The sequence below is a fragment of the Typopeltis vanoorti genome, chromosome 18, assembly GCF_054136105.1.
Source record: "Typopeltis vanoorti isolate ZY-2024b chromosome 18, IOZ_Tvanoo_1.0, whole genome shotgun sequence".
Classification (NCBI taxonomy): Eukaryota; Metazoa; Arthropoda; class Arachnida; order Uropygi; family Thelyphonidae; genus Typopeltis; species Typopeltis vanoorti.
The window spans coordinates 48,804,957-48,831,566 of record NC_143566.1 but is presented as its reverse complement, the minus strand read 5'-3'; the positions used below and the strand labels follow the sequence as shown (position 1 = coordinate 48,831,566).

General features: G+C 34.3%; 1 protein-coding gene across 1 annotated transcript in view; it reads left to right on the top strand.

Moving 5' to 3' along the window:
• Positions 1 to 26,610, top strand: part of Afg3l2 (AFG3 like matrix AAA peptidase subunit 2) — a 221,620-nt gene that overhangs the window by 20,195 nt on the left and 174,815 nt on the right. The window contains exons 3-6 of the mRNA XM_090408577.1: positions 1,716 to 1,830; positions 14,918 to 15,068; positions 18,183 to 18,257; positions 25,947 to 26,071. Coding sequence (XP_090264703.1) covers positions 1,716 to 1,830; positions 14,918 to 15,068; positions 18,183 to 18,257; positions 25,947 to 26,071 — 466 coding nt within the window. The remainder of the gene's footprint in view (positions 1 to 1,715; positions 1,831 to 14,917; positions 15,069 to 18,182; positions 18,258 to 25,946; positions 26,072 to 26,610) is intronic.

Here is a 26,610-nt window from a genome sequence, read left to right as displayed (position 1 = left end):
AAAAAAAAAGTAAAACAGCACTGGAATATCTGTAATGCATTTTTACCACATACTTCACTTGAAAATTTCATAAACGTCTTTTCTATGAAATACTTAAGGACCATGTGTCATTTTTTACCACATATCTTACTTCAAATAAAGTTGAGCTTCATTGTGTGCCTTTGTAGTTCAAGAATTTTTTATTTTAAATTTAATGCTTTTCCCAGAATAATATTAATACAGTATGGTGGGGGGGGGGAGTGTACTGGATAACTACAAAAGCCTATGACTCTGAAGTTCAGTACTTTTTTTGACATACCGTATAATATAGCAAGCTATCAGCTTGGGAAGGTTTCACCAATTATAAAATTACCTTTTCATTGGCAATATTTTAGTTTTCATTATTTAATTTATTTACTCATATTTTTGAAATGGATTACACCATTGTATCTTTGTTTGAGTGAATTATTATTATTACGTGACACCTCCAGGGAGTCCAAAGACTTATCGAGCGAGGGCACTTAGTCTACAACTCTCTGCCTCCATCAATTATCATCATCTACACCAACACCATCTATCGCCCACCACCAGTAGCATTTTCACAGACAATCACAAACATCCATTCCCATGGTGGGATTCAAATCTGCAGTCTTCTGGCTGGAGAGCAGATATGCTAACCACTCACCCAACCAGGCCGAATTAGGGTCCTTTTTAAAGAAAACTTTATTTCTTGATTACTAACCACTGCTTTAAATAATATGAAATAAGATGCATCTCCAAGAGCATTACAGTATTGTGTTCTTTGTTTGGAAAGACTTGGGTTCCATCTAGAATGGAACCCAAGTCTTTGTGAGAGGATTTCATGTAAAAGTGGGCTAGCTAGCCTTGTACAGAATTAGATTTTTTTTATTATTATTTTATTTTTTTATTTTTTTTGCATAATCATAAATAATATCATCAGATCTTTTAATGTGTTTTAAAAGTAGTTTAATACATAAAAGGAGAAAATTGCCTTTTAGTTTACTGTATTTGTTGCAAATTGTGTTTAGCAATTTTTAGATGGAGCTAAAATGCCCATTTATAGAAAGATCACAATGATAATACTGATTTTGCACTATATAGCCATAAGATTGGTGATAGCATTAAAAAAAGAATTTGTTATGAAGCACATTGCAAAATTATGCCATTGATTGTTCAAATTGGATAAAACTTTCACATATGCTAAAGGAAAACAATTTGTTCATTCTGAAACAGACTCCCAAGGTGAATATTTCTGTGAATTTTCTTGAAGATTGACTTCTTGTGATATTTGTTTTTGCCTTTAAGAGTGTTTCAGCTGAAGTCAAATAGTGATGAGTACCCAGATAACAAATAATTTACAGTCTGATAATTTTGTCTAATGACTTTAAATTTATTGGCTTCAGTGACAATTTTGTTGCTCAAAATCAAAGTAAAATTTACATGGTCAACTCTTCTGTAAGCACTGTCTTGGGCAAACTATTTTATTTGCAAATTTAAAACCTAATGGCTTTAAGTAGTCTGGTTAATTAAAGTTATATCTATTAAATATAGTCTAAACAGTTTACACTGTTTAGGATGTGAACTTTCTCATATTTATACTATTGATATTTAATTCTCATATATATTAGTTAAATTATGTAAATAGGCTTTGAGCTTTTTTTTAACTGTTCCATTTTGGCACATTGTTTAATTAGTTAATTTAATAAATTTTTTAGATATGCCTTCAAAAGATGCTCCTTCGAGGACTCCTTCAAGTAGGGAAAGTCAAGGTGCAAAACCATTTTCAAAATATGAGTGGTCCTGGTCATTTGGAGGAGATAAATCTGGACGGTAAATTTTCCTTTTAGAAGAAAAAATTTAATAAATTAGCAACACTTATAAATATAAATTATCACGAATTTATTTTGTCTATATTTTTTGAACATAACATATTTTAAGGTTTATAAATAAAACTACTTTCCTGTGATATATGTGTGTGTGTTTACAAAAAAATAAAAAGTGTCAAACTTTATTCACAAAATTCCTACAAATACTTCATTGTCTGTTCATGCCATCTATATTTCAAAATAAATAAATAAATATATATGTGTGTGTGTGTGTGTAAAGACGTTATATAGTAAAGAGTTTCTGTAATATTTGACAAGAGACTTTCAACCAATCTGTATAACTGGAAAAAAGTTATTTTTAATAGTGGACAGAATTAGCTCACCTATATATCTTTTATCTAAGACCTTTCAAATCTATTAAAGAACCATATGTGACACGTATTTTTTCATTTAAAAACGTTGCATGCTTTGTCCAGAAACTATCTGAATTTAAATCTTGCCATCGAACATCCCAGCTAGTCTAGATATCATTTCCTTGTTCACCATTTTGTCCCTGTAGATGAAGTCCTAGTGTTTATAGATGATCTGTTCCCTCCCTCCTGATGTCTCTCAGCTATTCCAGCATTGTCTCCACTCTAATTACTTCAGATGGAATGGGCAAATTTTCAAGCAATTTTCTGATTGAAAATTTGTCCATTATCTTTACCATTTGCAGTTTATTTATGGAAAATTTTGAAAAAACATTTTTTTATATCAACAAACCTTAAGCTTTCAGTCTAGTAGAGATGCATTGACAACTCATTTTCATGATCTGGAAATATAGCACTGCTGATATAAACAGTAAATAATTTTCTTTCTTCTGTTAACTCATTCTACCATAAAATAAATTTACTTTGGAACTGGAAAGTGAAGGAAAACTATCTTTTCTAGATGTTTTAATTGCCAAAAATGTTGATAAGGGCTTCACACGTGTTGGATATTACAAGCCTATCCACATCAGTTGTTACCTCATTTGAAGGTTTTTCCACTTGGTGGTTATGCTATAAATTAAAGATGCCAAGAAATTATATTCTTGGTTTAATCCTTTATCCAAGCTTAAGCATATAAAAATTTGTATGTGAAATAACATCACGACTGGGCTACTTGTATATAGAGGCTAATGACTTTGCATTAATTGCCTTAGTGTCCCATAATGCAATGCACATCTCCTTACTGACATGTATAATGCTGCGCATTATGGGAAGGACCACTACCCAGACTGGTTTCGCCCTTTATTGAGGTCTCATCAGTGGGAGCCAGACTCAGTAGTGCTACCAAGGTTGAACTAATGCAGAAGTCATATTTCCCTATACAAATAGCCAAAAGATATCACACCTTATTACTAAAATACTCTGGATTAGAGAAAGATGTTTGAAATAGTGCAATATTATGACTTCTGCATTACTTTAACCTTGGTATTACTACTGGGTTTGTCTCCCACTGATGAAACTTCAGTAAAGGTGAGGACTGGTCTGGGTAGTGGCCCTTACCATAATGCATTGCATTATGGGATACTAAGGCAATTTGAAGTCATTAGCCTCTATATACAAGTAGCCCAGTTGTGATGTTATTTCACGTGCAAATTTTTATTTGCTTACAATTGGATAAATGATCAAATTAAGAATATAATTTCTTGGCATCTTGAATTTCCAGTTGTTACCTTTTTTCATCTTCTATACACCATGTTTCACAAAAACTTGATATCATTCATATGCTCATGGAAAGGGCTGTTTTCATCCTAAAGGATGAGGAAAAACTTAACGAAGAAACTACAAATTCTTCTGCAATTGTTTGTAACTGATATAAAAAAAAAATAAAAAGAAATAAACTCGTACAAAAACTGCTATTCTCTAATCTGGCTCCACAGGAAAATCCTGACATTCATTACAGGGACTCAGTTTCCATTCCTCACATCAATAAACTTTCTATTAAGATTGCTAGTCTCCTCAAACTTCATAATATTAGTGGTTTATAAACCTATTCTGAGAGTACAAAGTTTATTCCACTCTCCTAAAGACCAACCCCTTCTGCAAATATCCTGGGGTATACTGAATTCCATGCTCTTGTGGCCTCTTTCACACATAGTCCAGACTGAGAAGTTGAAATAAGGCAGAAAAAATATATTGGAGATGTTGGCAACAACAGGGAAGACAACTCGAGTTTAGCTTGTCATGTTTCTGACACACACTATGGTATTAAGTGGAATAAGAGCTCTGTGCTCTACATAAAGACAATTTCATCACTTGTAACATAAAAGAATCTACTATGAGTCACCCTTGGACACAACACTCTTAATAGGAACCAAGGAATGATCCTGTATGACATTTGGAAGTTGCTTATCAGATCCTTTCATATATCAGAGTTCAACTTTTCAGCCAACCATCTGCAAAAAAATGCTGAACAACAGCACCTAAAGATATTTGTCAGGAATTTGATGATGATAACAATGATGAAGATTTAGTGGTGAAACTGGTAGGTTCATTAGTTGCTGTAGAGTTTTTTTATGACCATAAAAAAAAGTTCCAGTTTTTTGTATTATACTCATTGGTCGAAAGTCTCTTGTTATATATTGCAGAAACTTTTTACTATATAACTTCTTTTTTGTTATATTTTTTGAAATATAGATTGCATTTGAATGAAGAGACCATTCCCATGAAGTATTTGTAGAAGTTTGGATAAAGTTTTGGACTTTCTATTTTTTATAAAAGTTATGTTTGTAGATATATTTTCACAGCAAAGTAGTTTTATTTATAAATCTTGCTTAATATATACAGTAAAACCCTGTTTTTATGTTCCTGCCATTTACGTCATTTTCCGTTGGTGCCATCTTAAGACCTATTCTTACAATATATTGTTTTTCCGCCATTAACAAATTGATGTGGACGTTATTTCCCGTGATTTGCGTTTTTTTCTTGGGTGGCAATCCTGATTTTTGAATCGACTTCTGCAGAAATCTGCACATTTCTGTTCCGTGATGGCGTTGCTTTCGGCCGTAGTTTCGCTTCCACCATCACGGTGACCTGCACGCTTGCAGCAGTAATGTAGTGATGAGCGATACCGTGATTTTTCAATCACAGTACAAATTGATATTGCAGAATTTCTGCTACATAATTTAGCGTGTGTGAAAGTTGCTTTCAAGTTGCAGTGGTGGATTATCCATGGAGAAAAAAGACAGAAAATGTATTTCGGTAGAAGAAAAGATGGCAATTCTGCGACATGTAGATTGGTATGCCAGAACACGTGTGCGTTTAGCAAAAGATCTTGGACTCACCTTGTCCACTTTGAACACGATAGTAAAAAACAGGTCAAGCATTGAACTCGATGCAAAGCAATCTGGCACTATTCAAAAAAAAAAAAAAAAAACGAAAAGCAAAAACAATCAACAATTAAAGATTTTTTTAAATAGATAAATGTAAGTAATTGTAAATTCATTTATTTTCAATTATTAAATTTTGTAATCGGGTAGATAGACTTACATACTAGCAGTAAGTCATCTTTTAGCCTTTTTTAAATGTTTTTTTTTTACATTTCCTGCTATTTAAACTTTTTTCCATCAGTCCCCTGAAAAGTGTAAAAAAAAAAAAAGGGTTTTACTGTATATTGTTTTTTTTTTTGCATAATTTACACTTTTTTTTGTCATTTTAAAACATTATCTAATTTACTATCAAGTTATTTGATCATGTGCAGTTGCCAACAAATTTATTAAAGAAGTTTTATTTTCCAGAGTTGGAAATAAAACTTCTGGATCTGAAATCCTTAATTTGAACACTACAGCATTCACTTTTAAAGAATTACAGAAATACTTTCAATTTTAATTGCTGTTTTTCTCCAGAAGTCATAACTTAAGCCAATCATCATCACTTTCTTCCCTCTTTTTTTATCTCCTTTTATTTTTCTTTATGTATGTGAAATACTTTTTGTAGTAATTAGAAATTGAACTGGCCATACCTCCCCCCCTCCCTCCCAAGCTCACCAACAGTTGTTCTTATTGTCATTGTTGTAACATAACAATTGATAACCTTTAAATGTTTTTCTTTCTATATGAAAGACTTCATAAATATCTGCTTTCAAGTTCCAAAAATCTCATTTCTCTCACAGCAATATTACAGTATTCTTTTCAGTCATGAAGTGAGAAAATGAGCTGCCATCAGGCGTTATGGTTATGGCACTTTTGTAATAAAGTTGAAAATTGTAAATCTTGCACACTTCAAGTGTATGCGCAAAAACATGTAAATTTTTCACATCATATATGTGTTTAATTTAAATTTTGGTTATCATTTTAATAAATTAATTTTTAATCAAATCATATGCATTCATTTAGTTTAATATTAACCTTAAACATATATACAGTACATGCAACATATGTAATAGACAATCTGTTATTTAAATTTATTTTATTTATTTACACTTTATTTAAAGACAGTTATTTGTGCTTTTCTCATAATATAATTTCATTAGCAAAATAAACCTGTAACTACAAACACAAAAATTAAAATTGGCACTCTATAATTAAATACTATAGTGCATCTATATATCTTATTCTTCCAACACCTTTACCCCTTCAGCAAGTGCACAATTGTAATATAGTATTGTCCTAAGCTTATTTTCACAGCTCACAACCTGAATTAGCATAGTGTAATTTAATACTTGATAATTTTACATAATGCACATTCTTTTTAATACTGTTATTTAAAAAATACAATTATCTTGCAAAGACAAATTGAAGTGCCTGATCACATGATTGAGTGCATCATGAAAAGTGAGTCTGGCTCCATGTTGAGTGCCACCTTAATTTTTTGTTTTCATGAATTTTATTGTTTTTCCTGTTAAATTATTGTTAATGGATAATTTATATAAATTCATCCTTCATTATGAGCAATAAATGAAAGAACACAGAGTTGTGATGAACTGTGCTGTGGCGTATGTTTTAAATCCACATTAAAGGAAAGTATATTTCTGTATAATTACGTGTAATGTATAGTGAGAATTACAGAATGTATTTCTTTGTTTTGTCAACATAATATTTAGGTTTTTTTTTTTTTAAAAAAAACATCACCTATAACAATATTTATATAAAGTAGACCAGAGATACCTCGGGCAAGTAAGATTTTTCTGTGGCTAGTAGATTTAAGTCATATTTCTAGAGCCCTGGTTATTACCATTCTAGGCAGAAAGTGCAATACTTTGGAATACCAGGTAATGATCTTTCGATTTTCCTCTGGGTAATCTTTAACTTGTTGGTTGTTGTTTTTTTTTAGTCAAAGTCTATGTTTCACTTCCGTATGTTACATACTTGATATTTGACAGTTGCATACCTCAGGTATGCAACTGTCAAATATTTTTCTTTTAAAACAGATAGAAATGTTTCCTTTGAGCACTTCATAGTGTTTTCTAAAGGCTATCCAACCAAGTTGAATTCCATGTATAATTTCTTCTTATTTTGAGCCTGTCTCTACTAAGAGCGTTTGTCCTAAGTAAACATTCATTTGAACTTTTGTGATCTATATGAAATGCTAAAAACTGATAATTGCATGCAGTTTATTAGAGCCACTATGGAATAACTTGTATATAATTAATCCTAAATGTAATTTTTAGTAAAGATAACTACAAAAGATAAATACAAAATGTATTAAAACTTTAGGTATTACTACAGTAATACCTAAAGTTTTAATACATTTTGTAATAAAGTCGTACAATTCCACATCGGTTTAAATTGAGAGATTATACAGGGTGTTTCAAAAGGGGGTATACAACTTTGAACGACAATAGAAGGTAAATAATGATAGATGAACAATTTTTATTACCGTGCAAATATAGCATACCACTTGATTTTTCAACACAGACAGTTAAAGTTCAGTATGACTGCCTCCAGTAATTCTGCAGATGTCCCATTGGCAGTCAATTTCCTGTCAGAGCATAGCTGGCGTAACTTCAGCATTGGCGGCAGTAATTCTAGAACACAGCTCATCCAAATTGGCTGGATGAGCTGTGTTCTAGAATTACCAGCCAATTTGGATGAGTATCAAAGGTATAAACACTCAATATTTTGCAAGGCTCCACAAGAAGAAATCTAACGGTGTAAGGTCAGTGAGGGGAATGCGGTGGCCACGCTATAGATGCCTCTCTAACCAATCCATCTGCTTGGAAAACAGGTATCGAGGTACGATGTAACATCTTTCAGGTAACGAAGAGGTGTTCCATCTTGCTGGAAATGTAAGCATCCGTTGTGGTTATCATCAATGCTAGAAACTAATTGTAGTATTAGGTACCCAAGTAGCATGTCCAAGCAAACACCACTGTAAAATATTCCTTTTTTTTTTTTTTGCTTTACTTTATTTTTTCATTTTAGCTATCTATCTGTCTATGTCCTTACTTAAATTTATTCTTGACCCCCTTTTTCTGCAGTTAGTTAGACCTCGTGTAGTAGGTCTGTCTAACATAACAGTCCCTGAGCAATCGCGCAATATCAATTAAGAAATTTATTTCTTCATAACGACTGTGCCACTTAATTGACCTTTTAATGTTTAAAGGTCAGGGCGAGAAGATAACAAAAATAAGTTAATACTTCTATACAATTTCTTTACATGCAAGTCGTGGCTCATTACTTTATTCTATTCCCGCAGGTTCGTTAATATTTTTGGGATAGTTCATTCGCTAAGGAATGAGAACCAGGTAATTACAAAACAAAAACATGTTTATTATCAAACTGAAGGATATGATACAGAGCACATAAAAGTTAATAAAAGATTAACTTAATCTAAAGCACTATAACACACAAAACAATTTTTGTATCTAAGCAACATAAACTATAGTGCGTTCACTATCAGAAAACTTATTGTACCTTGACATAAAGTATTTTCTATGACAAAATTTGGCCTGCAAGCATGCATAAATATTCAAATTGGGATTACATTAACTTTCTTCAAGCACATTCAATACTTAATTGATACTAATTCGGACACTATCACAAGCAAGCTGTGAATTAGACATACTTAACAATACATATTTTTCCCTTATTTCAGATTCAGTTTAACCATCAGTTAACAAGTAACCTCTCCTAATCCTTTACGATTTCAAGTTACATTCACATAACATACTGCAACAAAATAATTGCTTACTTGCTAAAAATCTCGAGAGGAAAGTCCGATTTACATTCTGTAACACACATTGAGACTAGAGCATCTTCCGTCTGGTCAATCCTCGAGAGTTTTCCTTCATTGGTCGTGCTGAGGTTCTGCTGTAGCTACCAGGAGCCTAGAGAGAGAGAGAGAGAGAGAGAGCTGGTGGCACAGAAACATCGGGCATCGGCGGCGGGAAGAACGATCCTCCTGGATTGAAGAAAGGAACCCCCGTAAAAGTCGTAGGTGAAAAGCCAAGCAAGAGACCATGGACCAAAAAGCCTAGAACCACGTGTGCTGCATTGCCTTTTATTCCATTTTCAGTCCTTTGTTCTTAATTAAGAGTATTTCAGGATTAGCCAAAAGCAGTGAAAGAATTGACGTCATCGCTGGCCACTTGAACTTACGATTTTGGTGGTATTCAGTGCTAATCTGGCTTAACTCCTATTAAGCTTTTACCAACAAGTCTAAAGGGCAGATGCATTCAAACAGCAAATTATTTTTTTATTATTTTGCATCTCACTAAGTACATTCTTTATAAATTCAGACAGAAACAATTGGAAAATCTTAAGTGAAAATTCTCTAAAAAAATAATTTCTCGTGAGATTTTACACCACCATTAATGATAGATTCTGAAAAATAGGGTCCATACACTTTCTTCTTGCTTATGGCACAGAAAATCTGAGCCTTTTGGATGCCGTGAACACGTTCTACAATGGCATGTGGATTTTCCCTTCGTCAAATTCTTGTTGGCTTTTCAGGACTTCTCTGGAAAGTCAACAAGAATTAGATTGTGCCTACTAGGAAGTTCTTTGCTGTATTGTGTGCAAAAATTCCTCTGAACTAGTGTTGCAGATTTCATTTTCTGAAATCAAAACTTACAATGTGCTTGCTCTGCACCATCAGAAGTTGTCATTTGGTAAGAAAGTTACATGACCAAAAATTTATGTGTTGCACTGCATTATGACACTCACTCAGCTTTTGTACATCTTCCAAGTTATTCTCTGTTCTTCTGCAAAGTCGTATGCACTCTTTTGAAACACCATGTATTTTCAAAATTAATGGAAGGGGCACAAAATTTGTTTCATAAAAGGAAGATTTATTCGATGTAATCTGATAATAAAAATAAATGTATCATAATTTATCATGATATGAAATTATGACAATTTAACAGCAGGTAAAAAATGGTAAAGAATGAAATAGTAAACTGACATGAGACACTGATTCGTTATCTTGGTTGAATGTTTGACATGAAGACTGGAGTATTTTTGTTAATACTGTCTAATGTTGTCTTTTGTATACAGCCAATTTAGCTCTAACCTTCTTCACAAAATTCATTTTCATGCTTCAACATCCTTGAAACCTCAACACTTCTTTCTTTTTTCAGTAAAATATAAGTAACTTTCCAAATATCAGAAAGCCTTTGTCATTCCAGTGATAAGTCCTGATTATAACTACTACTTCGTCATCATCTCCACTTTTTCATTATGTCTGACTTTTTATAAAAATTTAAGTTTTCATCAGTTAGTTTTTGCAGTGGAACTTGAGAAAGTTTTCAACTTTTCATTCACTACCAAAACCTACTGATTTCATCAGACCAGCATTTTCACCATCCTTTTATTTGAGTTGTAAGTCAGTAATTAGAATTGAAGGAAATACAGGAAGATGGTTTAATGTTAAATCTGCTGTCAGACAAGGATGTACATTATCCTCTCTGTTATTCATTATCTATATGGATCACATTATGAAGAAAAGTGGTATTAAACATGATATCAAAATTGGAGATGTTAATGTCAGCTCCTTGCTTTATGCGGATGATGTTATACTTTTAAATAAATCTGCTACAAGTCTGTAAGATTCTCTTACTAAATTGAATAACTGTTGTAATAGATATGGTACAAAGATCAGCAATAACAAGACAAAGACAATGAAAATAGACAGAAATGTTGAAAATGTCAACTGTGTTTTGAATGGAGAACCTATAGAACAAGTAAAACATTTCAGCTACTTAGGCACAATTTTTAGTGAAGATGGTAAATTCAATATGGAAATAAACAACAGAATCAACAAAGCTGGTATGGTCGGAAGCCAACTGAATAAATTTATATGGAATAAGAGAGAAATTAGTCGGAACACTAAATTAGCCGTATACAAGACAGTGTTCAAACCAATTTTAACTTATGGATCTGAGAGCTAGGTCAGAAGTAAAACACTTGACCAAAGACTAGAGACTGCAGATATGAGAGTCCTGAGAAAGATTAGAGACGTGAACAGATGGCATCAATGTCAATATCATATTAAAAACAAGGATATTAGGAAAGAACTTGACATTGTCAGCATCCAGGAATGTGTTAACTGATCTAATATCAGGTGGTATGTCACTTAAACAGAATGGGAGAAGAAAGATTAGCAAACCAAATGTTCTCTGCCAGTTTGGCAGGAAAAAGACCCAGAGTAAGACCAGGGTTTAGGTGGATTGATTTGATCAGAAGTGTCTTAGAAAACAGAAATATAAGATCTGATAATGTTGGAGTCTTGACAGGTAACAGATTGATTTGGAGGAACATTTTAGATAGAAAGTTAGCAATGATGTAAGCTTTTCATGTAGTACTATCATATCCTGTACATCCCTTGAGGGTATATACATGTCAGGAATTGGATGATGATAATGATGATGATGAACATTTTCACTTCCGTTAAATTGTTTACTAGTAATATGAAATCTTCCACTTCAATCACACCAATGTTTCATCCACAAGCTTCTTAAAACAGTTGTATTACCTCATCCTAGAATTCTCCAATAACGTCTATGACCATTTTAATAATAAACGTTTTTAAAAATTCTTTGATTTTTCTCTCTCTCTCTTTTTCTTCATCCAGTTCTCTATTTTCTTTGATATTCTTCAAAGGTAATACAGAGCCATTTTGCTCCCTGATCTATGGGCAAGAATTACATTTTCACATCCTTATTAATATCTTCAATGATTGTCAAATGCTCCATGTTCCAGTGCATTGTCAGGTAACATTAAATTTTTAAAAGGAATCTTATCCTTCTCACAGTGTCTTTCCAGTTTGGGAATAAGGATAAGTAGACTGGAAAAATAGTTCACAAACAAAGTATTTGTCATTCAATCTTTTTTGTTTGCTCTCTAATGGATAGGAAAGTCTTCATCATCATCAAATTCCTGCCATGTACCCTCAAGGGGTGTACAGGATATGACAGTACTACATGAAAAAATTACATCATTACTAACTTCCTATCTACAATTTTCCTCCAAATCAGTCTGTTACTTGTCAAGACTCCAACATTATCAGATCTTATATTTCTATCGTCTAAGGCACTTTGTACCGTATCAATCCACCTATATCTTGGTCTTCCTCTGGGTTGTTTTCCTGCCAACCTAGCAGAGAACACTTGTTTTGCTAATCTTTCCTCTCCCATTCTATTTAAGTGACCATACCATCTGAGATTAGCTCTGCTAACGCATTCCTGGATGCTGACAATGTCAAGTTCTTTCCTAATATCCTCATTTTTAATATGATATTGCCATTGATGCCATCTGTTCACGCCTCTAATCTTTCTCAGGACTCTCATATCTGCGGTCTCTAGTCTTTGGTCAAGTGTTTTACTTCTGACCCAGCTCTCAGATCCATAAGTTAAAATTGGTTTGAACACAGTCTTGTATACAGCTAATTTAGTGTTCCGACTAATTTCTTTCTTATTCCATATGAATTTATTCAATTGACTTCCCACGATACCAGCTTTGCTGATTCTGTTGTCTATTTCTATATTTAGTTTACCATCTTCAGTAAAAATTGTGCCTAAGTAGCTGAAATGTTTTACTTGTTCCACAGGTTCTCCATTCACAACACAGTTGACATTTTCAATGATTCTGCCTATTTTCATTGTCTTTGTCTTTTTATTGCTGACCTTCATACCATATCTATTACAACAGCTATTCAATTTAGTCAGAGAATCTTGCAGACTTGTAGCGGATTTATTTAGAAGTATAACATCATCCGCATAAAGCAAAGAGCTGACATTAACATCTCCAATTTTGATATCAGGTTTAATACCACATTCCTTCATAATGTGATCCATATAGATAATGAATAACAGAGGGGATAATGTACATCCTTGTCTCACACCAGATTTAACATTAAACCATCTTCCTGTACTTCCTTCAATTCTAACTGCTGACTCACAACTCAAATAAAGACAAAGTATTGCTTGATATAATGCCCCATTGACACCATATAACTGCAGCGTATTGAATAGCTTCTCTCTTGGCACCTTGTCATATGCCTTTTCCAAATCGACAAAACTTAAATACAGATCTTTGTTATATTCCCATGCTTTCTCGACTATTTGTCGTAAAGTGAAGATCTGATCCTGACAGCCTCTATTTGGCCTGAATCCAGCTTGTTCTTCACCAAGCTTTTCTTCCACAATTCTTCTCAACCGTTTCTCAAGTATACTTGCATAGATCTTGCCAGGAACACTCAGTAGGGAAATACCTCTGTAATTCTCACATTCAGTTTTATTTCCCTTTTTATATATGGGTACTATGAGAGCTCTACTCCAATCATCGGGAATTCGTCCCTCTGTCCAGGCTTTCTGAACTATGCAATGCAGCCACTGTAAGACTCTTATACCACCATACTTCAGCATTTCTGGTCGAATATCATCTACTCCTGCTGCCTTTCCACATTTCAAGCCTTTGATGGCTTTTTCTACTTCAAGTATGGATATGTATTCCTGACTGCATGCCTGGTCAGTGTGTTTTATCACTGTGCTGTCATCACTGCTTGTTTCATTTAGCAGTTTTTCAAAGTGATTACTCCATACTTCAAGGATATCTTTTTCTCCTGTTTTCATTTCACCTTTATCATCTCTAATTCCTTTTACAGCACTCTTTCCTCCATTCCTAAGCTTCTTCAACAACCTCCAGAATATTTTGCCACCTTCTTGATATTTATTTTCTATATTCTTGCCAAAGTCCTCCCATGACTTTTGTTTAGCTAGTTTTACACACTGTTTAGCTTTCTTACATTTATCTCTGTATTCTGTAAGAGTAAAAGCTGACTTATTTGCCAGGAACTTTTGATATGCTTTCTTCTTTTCCTTCACTGCCTCTTTAACTTCCTGTGTCCACCAGGGAGTTCTGATTTTTTTATCTTTGCACACAACCTCACCACATGCCTCTCTGGCAGAATCAATCAATGTTTCCTTCAGAGTTTGCCACTGAATCTCCAAGGTTTGATTCCTGTTCTCAAACTCTCATTTCAGTTAAATCTTAAACTAAACGAAATCTTTAAAAAAAAAATTTAAACTTTGGAAGTTTAAAAAATTTATAGTTAAAACCAGCAAAGGTAGACCCTAACAAAAGTGTATTATCAGTCACATGTTAGGTACAACATGTGACTGATTTTTCTGCAGTGGTAACAAATGTTATACCTGGATATGTGTTTCCAAAATAGAGAGTCCATTCAATTTATGTCCTAACTTTATCCCCTCTGATATCTTCCTACTGCTGGAAGCTTTTTTCTCTGTGATTTATTAGAACTCATATTGCACAGTTCACTGTATTAAAAATCAAATCAATTAAAATATGAAAGTAAACACACAAACTTCCAATGTACACAGACATTTGTTTCCATGCAATTGAATGATCACTATTTAGAGGGACCTGTGTTTTATACAAGCTTAAATTTATTATACCTCTAGACATATTGACACATGCGAATGAATAATGTTACTTATAGCCAGTTAAAAAGAAAAATACACAAAAATTGCATTAATATGAAATTACATTAAACTGAACATGCATAACTTGAATTAGATTGCTGTTGTTTTATGTTATCACTTTGTAGCCATTCTAGTTCACTAAACATGAAATTTTATTTTATTTATTTATTATTTTTTCCCTGCAGGGGTGCGAGAAGTCCAGATGATCAAAATAGAATGATGACTATAGCATTAGTAACCACCCTTGGCGTTCTTGGTTTATTAGTATATAATGAAATGAGATATAAAGAGATCACATGGAAAGAATTTGTCCATACTTACTTAGCTAAAGGAATTGTAAGTAATTTATAGTATATAGTTGTAGTACCTCTTGTAGTCAGAATTACTAAATTAAAAACTTATTTTTGAAATATCTTGCATGGTGAGATATGTATTTAGAATGTTATATTTGAAAGGAAGACTGTTATGACAATAAAATATTTTAAATAAAAATCAGTCACAAGAAATGTATGTGTACTGTAACTGGCAGTATTATTTGTTTATTATTTATGATTGTTTGTGAAGGTAAAAGGAGAAACTTTTTTGGTTTGGGGGGGGGGGGGATCATAGATGCATGGTAATTAGGAGCAGTGGTGAAAGACATATAGGTCCTCATGTAGAAACTGAAGCATCAAAGCATTTGAGTTGTCTTCTAATGAATGTATTTGATTTGTGAATATTCCAAATAAATCCAACACATCCAAATAAAGGATGTGTTGGATTTATTTTTTGTAATGCTGTTTTTTAGTGCAGTCATTAATAGCACATTGAAGATTGTTACTTTTCTTAGTAGGATGCAATTAAGTCAGTAGCAGAATGCTCTTCTGATCATCTTAATTCATCATTTGATAAGTCTGGCTTGCATGATACCAACTAAAAGAATTTCATGGTTTCAAAACTACAGAAGAAGATATTAGGTTTTGGTTAGTTTTATTAGCAAATTTGTCACTTGGGGGATGAGGAAGTGGTGGAGAGGATCCAGAGGTGAGTGGTCTGTGGAATGCTTCCTATGAGGATAGAATGAAGGTTGTGGATTGCAAAAGTTGGTCAATAAGCAAAAAGAGGAGGGAGGGGAATATAATAGAAAACATTTAAGTTACTTAAAGGATTGTGTTGATATTTTGGGTCTCCCACGATGAGTCTTAGGACTCCATGGAGGTGCCAGTGCAATAATAATAATGTAATAATATCAATCCTAGAAGATATTTTCTCAGCTGATACTGTACAACCCTTTAAACATTGTGTAGAGAACACTTTCTTCAAGAACTCTGCTGTTTGTTCAGATATCTCCACATACACATTTGCTAAGTGTGATGAAATGGATGTACCCATGACTAGGCATTAATTCTGTTCAATAATAGTCATGAATAAACATGAAGGCTTGCCATGGGCGCATCCATTTCACTGCACTTATCAAATATGTACATGCAGTTATATTTGAACAAACAGCCATCAACATGTATCACACAAAACCAAGACTTTGGCTAAGGTATACTGATGACAATTTATCATTTGGCCAGGCTCAGAAGACACCTTCTACAAATTTACAGAACTCCTCAATCGTTTTAAATCAAAAATCCAGTTTACATTAGAAGTAGAAAAAGACAAATTCCTTCCTTTTCTATATGTTCTCATTTCAGGAAAATCATGGCAATCATTCATTTGAAATTTGCAGGAAAAAGCTTCACAAATCCTACCTGTACCTCATCGTGGTGCAGTGGTGAACAGGTGAGGTAGGTGAAGCACACTGGAAGTGTATATTTCTGGAAGGCTACATCAATATACTCAGCTAACATAGGAGGTGATTTCTGGTTGGGTTAGCAGCTTGCCAGAGAACATTGAACCCAATTTCTCAAAGAAACTAAAGTTTAAAAGACAAGCTGGCAACACTGGACCTTATCTAGAGAATTGACACCTGGATTGTGCAATCCTCACAGGGAAAGAAGAATTAGTTGAACAACATGAAAATCATAAGATTAAACTTGTGTAATATCAGAAACAAGGAAAAAAAGTAAAGGTATAAAGCAATTGAAAACTATATACAGGGGGGGGTCCTTGAGTTATGTCGGAGATCCGTTCTTACGGACTGAAGAAAGGTGATTTTCGATGCAAGTCGGAATTACCATAGCCTAAGTTACTTATCTAACCTAAAGCACCCTAAAGTCATACGTATATATATCAAGAAATAGAACTAGGCCATAGGAAAATGAAAGGGAGAACATAATTACTATATAGTACAGAAAAATGACAAAAATGAAACTGTAATAAAAAAATAAAAATAAAAAAAACATAAAAATGAGAACAATCCCCAAAATGACAAATGAAACTGTACATTCTGTACAGGTGATTAAAAACAAAAATGAAAACAATTCTTTACCTTTTATCCTGTGGTTGGCTTGCACACTGGAAGGGGTGTTGCAAAGAGGGAGAGACTGACTTAATGGAAGGAGGAGAGTCAGGACATGCTGCAGAAGATGCAAGAGATACTGCAGGTGCAACTGAAGAAGATGTTCACGTGTTCAAGGATGCGAACTTTATCCTTGATAATAGTCCCAACTGTGGTACGACTTAAGTTCAATGCGCGGCCGATGTTCGTTTGCATTTCTCCCTTTTTTGCCCTTTTAATAATGTCGAATTTCACTTCTAATGTAATGGCTTTCCTTTTCTTTGACACACTGCCATCAGAAGAGTCTGCCTTACGTTTGGGAGCCATATTGAAGGGTAAAAAGTCACAAAAAAACACAAACATAAATGTGAGAGAGAGAGCAGATGTAAACAAAGCACGCGATACTACCCAAAGAGTGTGTGCTGGGACCCAAGCGACACCACTTCTCCCAAACAAATGGCGCGTAACGGCATATTCTTCTGCCGTGCTCACAAATTCACCCGTGACGTTTGAATTTTACGTCGCGCTGCTTCAAGAAATTTGTTTTTTAAATTATTTAAGGGATTACCGCCGTTAAGTCGAAACAACACATGTCGAGGACCCTCTGTATTGATATTTAGTGGAGTAAAAAAAACACAAAAGAGCATCTAAAGGAGTTGGAATAATGATACATAAAGTATTACAGAACAAATATAAGAATATGATTATATATATCAAGTGGAATACTACCTATAAAATTAAAGGAAGGGAAACCAAAACTAGAAATTATAAAATACGATAGACAAAATATATAAAATGGAATTTATAATAATAATTGGGGATTTCAATGTAAGAATTGGCAATGCAGATATTTTAGGTATATGCCAAAGATTTAATGAGGAAGTAATCAGTGAAAATGGAGTGGTTCTGCTACAGTTTTGTACACCTATAGAAGTGCACCGAATATACTGTAAAAAATTAGCATTTTTGTACTCTTTGAAAATTATACAAATTTATAAATCTGCATGCATATTTTTTTCTCATAGGTTGAAAAATTGGAAGTAATTAATAAAAAATGGGTAAGAATAAGACTTCTCTCAGGACAGCATATTGATGGTAATGTAAGTTAATCCCTTGTTTTTTCATGTGTAATTATTTAGTTTGTCAAAAAAAATTCAGCATTAAAATCTTCTTCTGCAGCTTTACCCACTTAAGTAGGGTCGCTGTTTGTGGTGAGTCTTCTCCACAACCTCCTGTCTTGGGCTGTAGCCTCAAGGGCAATTTATTTACATTGTTACTTCTCAAAGATTAGATAATCCAGAAATCTCCTCTAGAGACCAGGAGTAGAACTTTGTAATGGTGATGATGGTGATCTCACACCAGGTGATGCCCTAAATACAGTTCAAGCCCTCTACCAACCAAAAACTGGCAAAATTTAGAGATAGAATACTCCAGATTTTCCATGAATTATGCTGAAATTGCAACTTTGGCATTATTTTTATATATAAGAAAACTACTTAGTATATTCATCTCATAGGTTCCATTTAATAATTTAAAAAAACAATCATAAATATGAATCATAAATACAGACATAAAGACTTTTCAGGCATCATTAACCCACTGTATTATATGAGGGTGTGCTGAACTGAAAAGTTGTGATAATCACCTTGAAAGGAAATTGAGGTAGAACCATGTAATTTACACGTTATTCTACATATTCCCCCACGAAGTGTTATAAACTTTTTACAACGCTGCTGCATCATTTACAATTCTCTGGAATAAGTCTTTCCCTCATTGCCCAAACCAGTCCTCAGCTGCAGATATGACTACATCATCTGTGGTAAATTTTGTTCATTTCAAGTGTTTCTTTAAATTTGGAATAGGAAATAATCAGGTAGGGCCAGGTCTGGCAAATAGGGTGAGTGAGGCAGACATTGAAAGCCCAAGTTGTGTATCATCTGTTGGGTTTCATGAGCAGGTGCATTGTCTTGCAAAAGCAACATGCCTCTTTTCATTTTCCTATGGTGTTTTTCCTGCAGTACCTCCTTCAATTCCTTCAGAGTTGCTGAATAAACTGTTGCTGTAACAGCTTCACCTTTTTTTTTTTGAGGTACTTGGTAAGTATTTACACCATCCATATCCCAAAAGAAATGACAAGAATCTTCCCTGCTGACTTTTAGGATTGGAACTTCTTTGGTCATGGACAACCTTTGAACAGTCTCCACTCCATTGACTGTTGTTTGGTCTCTGGTTCATAGTGATGAAGCCATGTTTCACCAACAGTCACAATAGGAGCCAAAAATTTGTATCTTATTTCTCAAAATGACCCCTAATCCCTTGAGATGATAGCATACATTCTCTGGTGGCAGCTAAAGGGTTTAAGTTTTTTTGTAATATCAGGAGGCCAGGAAGGAAGCCTACTCATAAAAGCTTCACAAAAAAACTCAAAACCTTCAGTTGCAGTCCCCTTTGCTATAAAATTATCCAAACAGTTAGCAAAATCTCTTGCTTCCCTTACTGGTCATACCACATCATACATAAAAAATTCTTCCCATTTGAAAAGCTCTATTGAAATCTAATTGTTAATGATTTAGAAACTTCTATTTAATATTGTGTTTGGACCTCCTTTAGTCTGAATTACAGTATATATGAGGTTTGGCATAGATTCCATAAAGTGTTAGATTGCATCTACATATAGGCATTCACCAGACAGTCCTTTAACTGGCTCAGATTTGATGGAGGACTTTGCTCCCAGATCTGTTTTTCTAACATGACTCATACATTCTCAATGGGGTTCAGATCCAGGCTTTGTGCTGCCCAGGGAAGATGGTGGAAGTCGCTCATTCTTGCTGAGCCACTGCTGAACAATTCTTGCATGCTGGATAGTAGCATTGTCATCTGTGAAAAAACCATAACCTGCTGAATAAAAAGTCAACATGGACTTGATTGGCAACAATGTTCAGTTCTTGGAGGACACCCAACATTCCAACAATATCAGGGGACCTGTTCTATTCCAGCAGAGCATGACACCACCCAAAGAACTTTGAGTTTTTTTTACAAGGCAAGCTGGGTTCATTGCTTCATGAAGCTCTGCCAAACTCTCTGCTGGCGGTCAGTACAGAATGTGGTGTACTGTGACTCATCAGACCACACGACCTTTTTTCAATGTCCAGTCACAGTGTTCTTGACACCACTGTAGACAAACTTTCTGGTTCTTTTCAGAAATCAGTGGTTTCCATGCAGGCATGCAACTGCAAATACTGATCCTCTTCAATTCCCTGCACATAGTTCAGTAAGATATGGGTTGAGAACAGCCTTCATTAAATGCTTCGGTCAATTGCTTCACTCAGAAAGTTCTGTTTGTCCGTACAAGCCTTCTCAGACAATGGCGATTTTATTCCTGACAGGCTGTCTTAGGACCACAGTTATGCCTCTTAGACGAGCAGTGTGGGTTATTTTTACTGATTAAATGTCCAGGATATCTCACCTTTTAAAACTGCAGATTTAATTTCTAAGAGGTAACAAATTTTGCAGTTGAATTTGAGCTAGCATGGTAATAATACATCTTCTTCCTTCCCCTCCCAGCCTAGTAGTTTGCATTGAATATTGCAGCTAACAGATTTTAAGAATTTTAATGGATTGGATTCATTTTGATTTGTATCATGAGATGTAGCAATGGACTTGATTGGCAACAGCTGCATTTCTTCAAAATAGATTAAAAAAAAAAAAAAACTTATTTTATATGTGAGCTAGCTTGCCTGGTTGGCCATGATGTTAGTAGCTGCTCTCCAGCCAACAAGGTATGGTTCATATCTCAATATTGCCATGGGTGTTTAGTGAATATCTTTAAGTGAGAGATGGATTCTTATTGGAGATCTGAAGTGGCTTGAAAAAGTTCCATGTTTGATCTCTAGAGAAGGATTTCCAGATTATCTAGCTCTTAGTCCACCTTTTTATTAATTTTATTAATAAATAAATAAAAAAACTGCAAGTTCATTTTTTTATTTTATTTTAGTGAGTAACTATCAACTTGAAAGTCACTATTTGTGTTTGTTACAATTTTATTGTTAGAAATAAAATTGTCCACTATTTCACAGGTGCTTGCTTCATTGTTAGCAGCCAGGTAGCAATTCATGCGCAGTAATTACTCTGAAGATATCTTTAGGAAGGTCAACGACATTAAGGAAGCAACAAAATACTCTGTTTATTTATATCAAAATGTCAATTTTATTTGTGTAGATAAAATTCCCATCTAAGTTGCAGGACAAATTAATTCTACCTAATTGAAATTAAATAGTTAATGAGCTGCATTTCACGTTCAAATTAAAATAAGTGAGATATAGAGCAAACCAAATGGTTAGAAAAAAAAATAACAGAACTGAAATGCAGTTTGATATATCATAGTTGATGAAAGACTGACTACAGATATGAATTTCAAGAAGAATGAACAAATGGTGTACTCAGTTACAAAACTGTATTAAAAAAATGTAAAAAATTAAATTAACATTATTAATTAATAGATTTGGGCTTATGTAAATTATCCTGAAAGGCTCATGGAAATAATTTTGAGTTATAAAAATTTTATTTAATGTGCCTATGTTACTCACACACCACCCAAAAGTAGTCTTCTTCAAGGTAGACAGCCCGTGTGGTGCATGTGTGTGTGTGTGCTCTTCTTAATCTTCTTAAACATCAGTGTGACAAAGTTGAGTATGCTTTCTCTTGTCCCCTTAGGTAGAGACAAGAAATTTAAGTTAGAAAATTTTGGGTTTTCTCTTCATGGCATGGCCTTGCATTCTATCTCGGTACTGGAGGAGTGGAGACACCTTGATGCTCTCTTCTCTCTGAAAAGCTCCACTTAAACCTCAACAGAAGCTCTTCATTTGGAATTATTTCCTTCTTCCAAGATTCTACCATATGCTTGTCCTAGGTAATTCTCTTTCAGTACTCTCTCAGATGGATATAACAGTTCACTCAGTAGTCTGCTTATGGTTACATCCTCCTTGCAATTTGCCATTAGCATTTTTCCATGCCACTAAACCATGCAGGTCTTGGGATTCCCTCATTGTGATGATTACAGAAATTTTCTTTCAGAATTGTCTTGCTACCTCTAGAACTTCATGAATTAAGGATGATTATCAATGTATCTCTGGATGGGTGCTTGATGGAAGGACACTGATTACGACTGCTTTGGCTGAACAAAGGAAAAGTGCTTAATGCTGCATCATTCAGTCGTTGGAGCTGCATTATAAGAATCTAAACATGAGTCAAAGATGGGACTTGCTTCCTTCCTGGATTTGAATATACAGATGTAATTAGGACAAGAATCAGTGCTGTACTGAGTCAAGCCATACAACTTGGGGAAAAAGTAATGAGAACTGTAGAGCAGGCTGTCAGAGTATAGAAACTTCAACTCATGCTCAGTATTGTTATTGCATACATGGAGTATGTGTTACAATAATGAAGGTTATTGCTAATAAGTTGAAGAACAAAGATTGGATTACAAGAGTAGAACCACACTATAACACTAACATTGGATTGAGGAAGCCCGACCTTGTAGTAAAGAGAGGAGATGAGTTAATCGTTACTGACATACAAATTGTGAATACAATTTGTATTCACAATTTGAATACACTCAAATTTGGTATGATATGGTGTTCTTCCTGAAGTAAATTGATGCATTTACTTCAGGAAGAACACCATATCATACCAAAATTTACCTCTGTAACTGTATCTTTTAAAGATGTGGTGTCAGCAAATTGACATGGACTTACTAAGCTTTGGACTCTCAAGCTGATTTCAACATTTGCAGGGCATGCTGGCTGCATGGAGGACTTAACAGAAAATGACTTCTTGAATCCCCAGGTCTGGAGTTGGATAGCACAGGGATGTTGTTGGAGGCATGAGCCTCTTCTGGTTCTACATGTGGGACCATAGTATATAGTGCCATTTTCAGTGCAAAGTTAAAAACTAAATAAATTGATTAATCTCTACTTAATAGGATAGGAAGTCTCACACTGGGAACTGGAATTCCTCTTACCACCTCATGAATTTCACAAACATCCATGCTGACAGTGAGATTCGAACCATGACCTGTTGGTTGGAGAATGAGGTACTATCCAACTCAACGAACCCAAATATGACATACCTCTATATTTTGATGTTTCTGGTTGAATATCATCTAGCTGCTTTTGAACATTTCTGATAGCTTATATATTAAATCTGATTTTGATATCTTAAAATTTATCACTATGTCTAAATTTTAGTTTTAAATTTAGACAGTTGCTTTGTAGAACTGGAAAAGGCATGTGACAAGGTTCCATGAGAAAAGTTGTTCAAAATGCTACAGTTATATGGTATAAGTATGGCATTATATCAAGCAATACTTAGTCTATATTTGAGTTGTAAATCAGCAGTTAGAATGGAGTAAGTAATGTACACAGTCGTGCCAATAAACACTGTCACAAATTCTGCATCCCCTCCCCATGCTGCCCACAGCATTGCGCAAGCCGCGTTAGTAGAGCTGTGCAGCCAACATTCTCATGTTTATCAGTAGAGAGAGAGAGAGATCTAGCTGCGAGGGTGAACATGCAGTGGGGGAGATTATGAGAACCATGTAGCTATAATAGGGCTTCACAAGGTTGGAATGCAACTACCTGTTATTTTCAACACACTAAAAACACTCGGTATCAGTAGGATGTTTGCGTATCAGACTATTAACCATTATAACAATACAGAAGTCATATACAACCACCAAAGAATGGGTCGACCACTCTTCATTAAAGCTTGTGAAGGCATGCCTCTGCTGTAATCCTGTGAGAACACAGAAAGTGATGTCACAAGAGATGAATGTTTCACAGAGAATGTCATATCACGTGTACTGACTGATGACCTGGGAATGAGAGCCTATCGTCATTGTACTGGACACTTCCTAATACCACAATTTGTGCGTCAGAGGTTGATAACATCAAAGGCGCTTCTCCAGCAGTATGTGAACAACAGACACAGAGATATGCTCTTCATTGATGAGAAGATTTTCACTATTGAATAGTCATTTAATCACCAAAATGATCAAGTATATGTTGCATGTGCCGTATGCTCAGTAAACAATCAAGACCATGCTGAAGCCAGTGGTACAGACCCTGAACACCTTGTTTCATGGAAGCAGTGGACCTTCCAACAGGTCTCAGCCCTTACTCACATAGCTAGGACTACACCACAGTGGTTGGAGGCAAATGTGCTTGACCACATATTACCATCAGATTGGCCTTTTGGAAGTCTCGATCTAAATCTGTTGAACTTCAAATTATGGTTGGAGCTTACGAGAGTAGCCTGCAAGAAATGATATCCCAGCATCACCAGCCTGGAGGTTGATTTGGAGCGAGCAGTAGCGGCATTTTTGTTTGATGTTGTGCATTGCGCTATCAATATGTGGTCACAGACTTTGGGTATGCATGAAGCCAAAGGGAAAACTTTGAACATGCAATGCTGCTATATGCACATTATACATGTGATTTTGTATGTGCTGAAAGCTGCATTACTGATAAATTAAAGGTACTGTTCAAGTTGTAACAGTATTTATGGCTAGACTAGGGTACAAGATGTTTTGACATTAAATCGAGTGCAAGATGTGGGTGTATACATTATCTGCACTGTTATTCATCATCTATATGGATCACATTATGAAGGAAACTCATGCTAAACCAGATATCAAAATTCAAAATATTAATCTCTGCTCTCTACTATGCAGGTGACATTATACTTCTAAATAAATTGAGAACACGGCTGCAGGATTCCCTCACTAAACTAAATAACTGCTGTAATAAATTTCTATGAAAATCAGCAATAAAAAGACAATGAAAATGAACAGAAACATCAACTGAATCTTGAATTTCAGCTATTTAATATACAATTTTTGATGAAGATGGCAGATTAAATATAAAAATAGACAACAGAATTAGCAAAGTTGCTATGGTAAGAAGCCAAGTGGATAGATTTTTATGAAATAAGAGAGAAATTAGTCAAAACACAGAACTAGCTATATACAAGATAGTTTTCAAAACAATTTTAACTTATGGATCTGAGAAACAAAACACTTGATCAAAGACAAGAGACCACAGAAATGAGAGTTCTGAGAAAGATTAGGGGAATGAAGACATGGCATTTGTGGCAGTGTCATATTACAAATGAGATATTAGAAAAGAACTTGACATTGTTAACTTTCAGGAATGTGTTAGTAGAGCTTATCTCAGATGATATGGTCACTTAAACAGAATGGGAAAGGAAAATTTAGTAAAGTGTTCTTTACCAGGATGCCAGGGGGAAAATCCAGTGGAACACCAAGGTCTAAGTGGATTGATACAGTAAGAATTGCCTTAGAAATCAGAAATGTGAGAGATATGGAGTCTTGACAATTAGTAATGATGTAACTTTTTCATGTGGTACCTATCATGATATCATTACACCTCCCTAATGGTGCATATCAGGAATTTGATGAAGGTGATAGACAGTTAAAAAGAAAAGGAAATAAGCAGATTTTGGAAATTAGTTTCTTACATCTGTTGAAATTATTACATTTCAACTGGGATTCCACCAGTGTCAATAATGATCCAAAATGTCACATTACATAAAATCTATCTAGCCAGGAGGACTGTACCCTTATAGAAAAAAATTAAAGGTAAATTAGGTATGTGATGATTCCATTTAGCATATTTAAGTAATTGGTTTAATTAATATAATAAAATTTAAAGCTTTGATTATTCTGTTTATTTCATGAAATCATAATACTAAGTTCATACGTCTTCTTTTAGAATGTTTTATGGTTTAATATTGGAAGCGTTGACACATTTGAAAGAAATCTTGAAAATGTACAGTTGGAAATGAATGTTGAGCCTCCTAATTTTATCCCTGTGGTTTACAAGAGTGAAATGGATGGGTAAAGTATATACATTTGTGCATACGTACATAAGAACATATTTATTTGGTCATTATATTTTTTCTTTTATAAAAATTTTAATGTATACTTATTTTTCTTTTGTCTCCATCCCTTGATCTTTAGTAGTATTGTGTAATGTATATACACTCATGCATACATGATTAATATCTGTCTTTGTAAGATATGCAGATGTAATAAATATCCTTTCACTTGTTAAATACAACACAGCAGAATTAAATTGGAAAAAAGAAAAAAAATCTCTTTTCCAATGATGAGATTTGCCCATGTTTGATTTTTCTTGGAAGTTCAGTTAAAGATATCGATTTAGTTTTTTTACACAACAGAATCCATCTTTATGGAATGCAGTATTATCATATACTGTATAATTGATAATGTGAGTTTTATATGCTCTCACGTGTTGTATTTTCTTATGAGAACAAACGAGTAACGATAGTTGTGGATACATACATTTAGATGCCAGTGCGTACGTGCTAGGGATTAAAATATACACTATTAGCAAACTTGCATAGTAGAGAAGT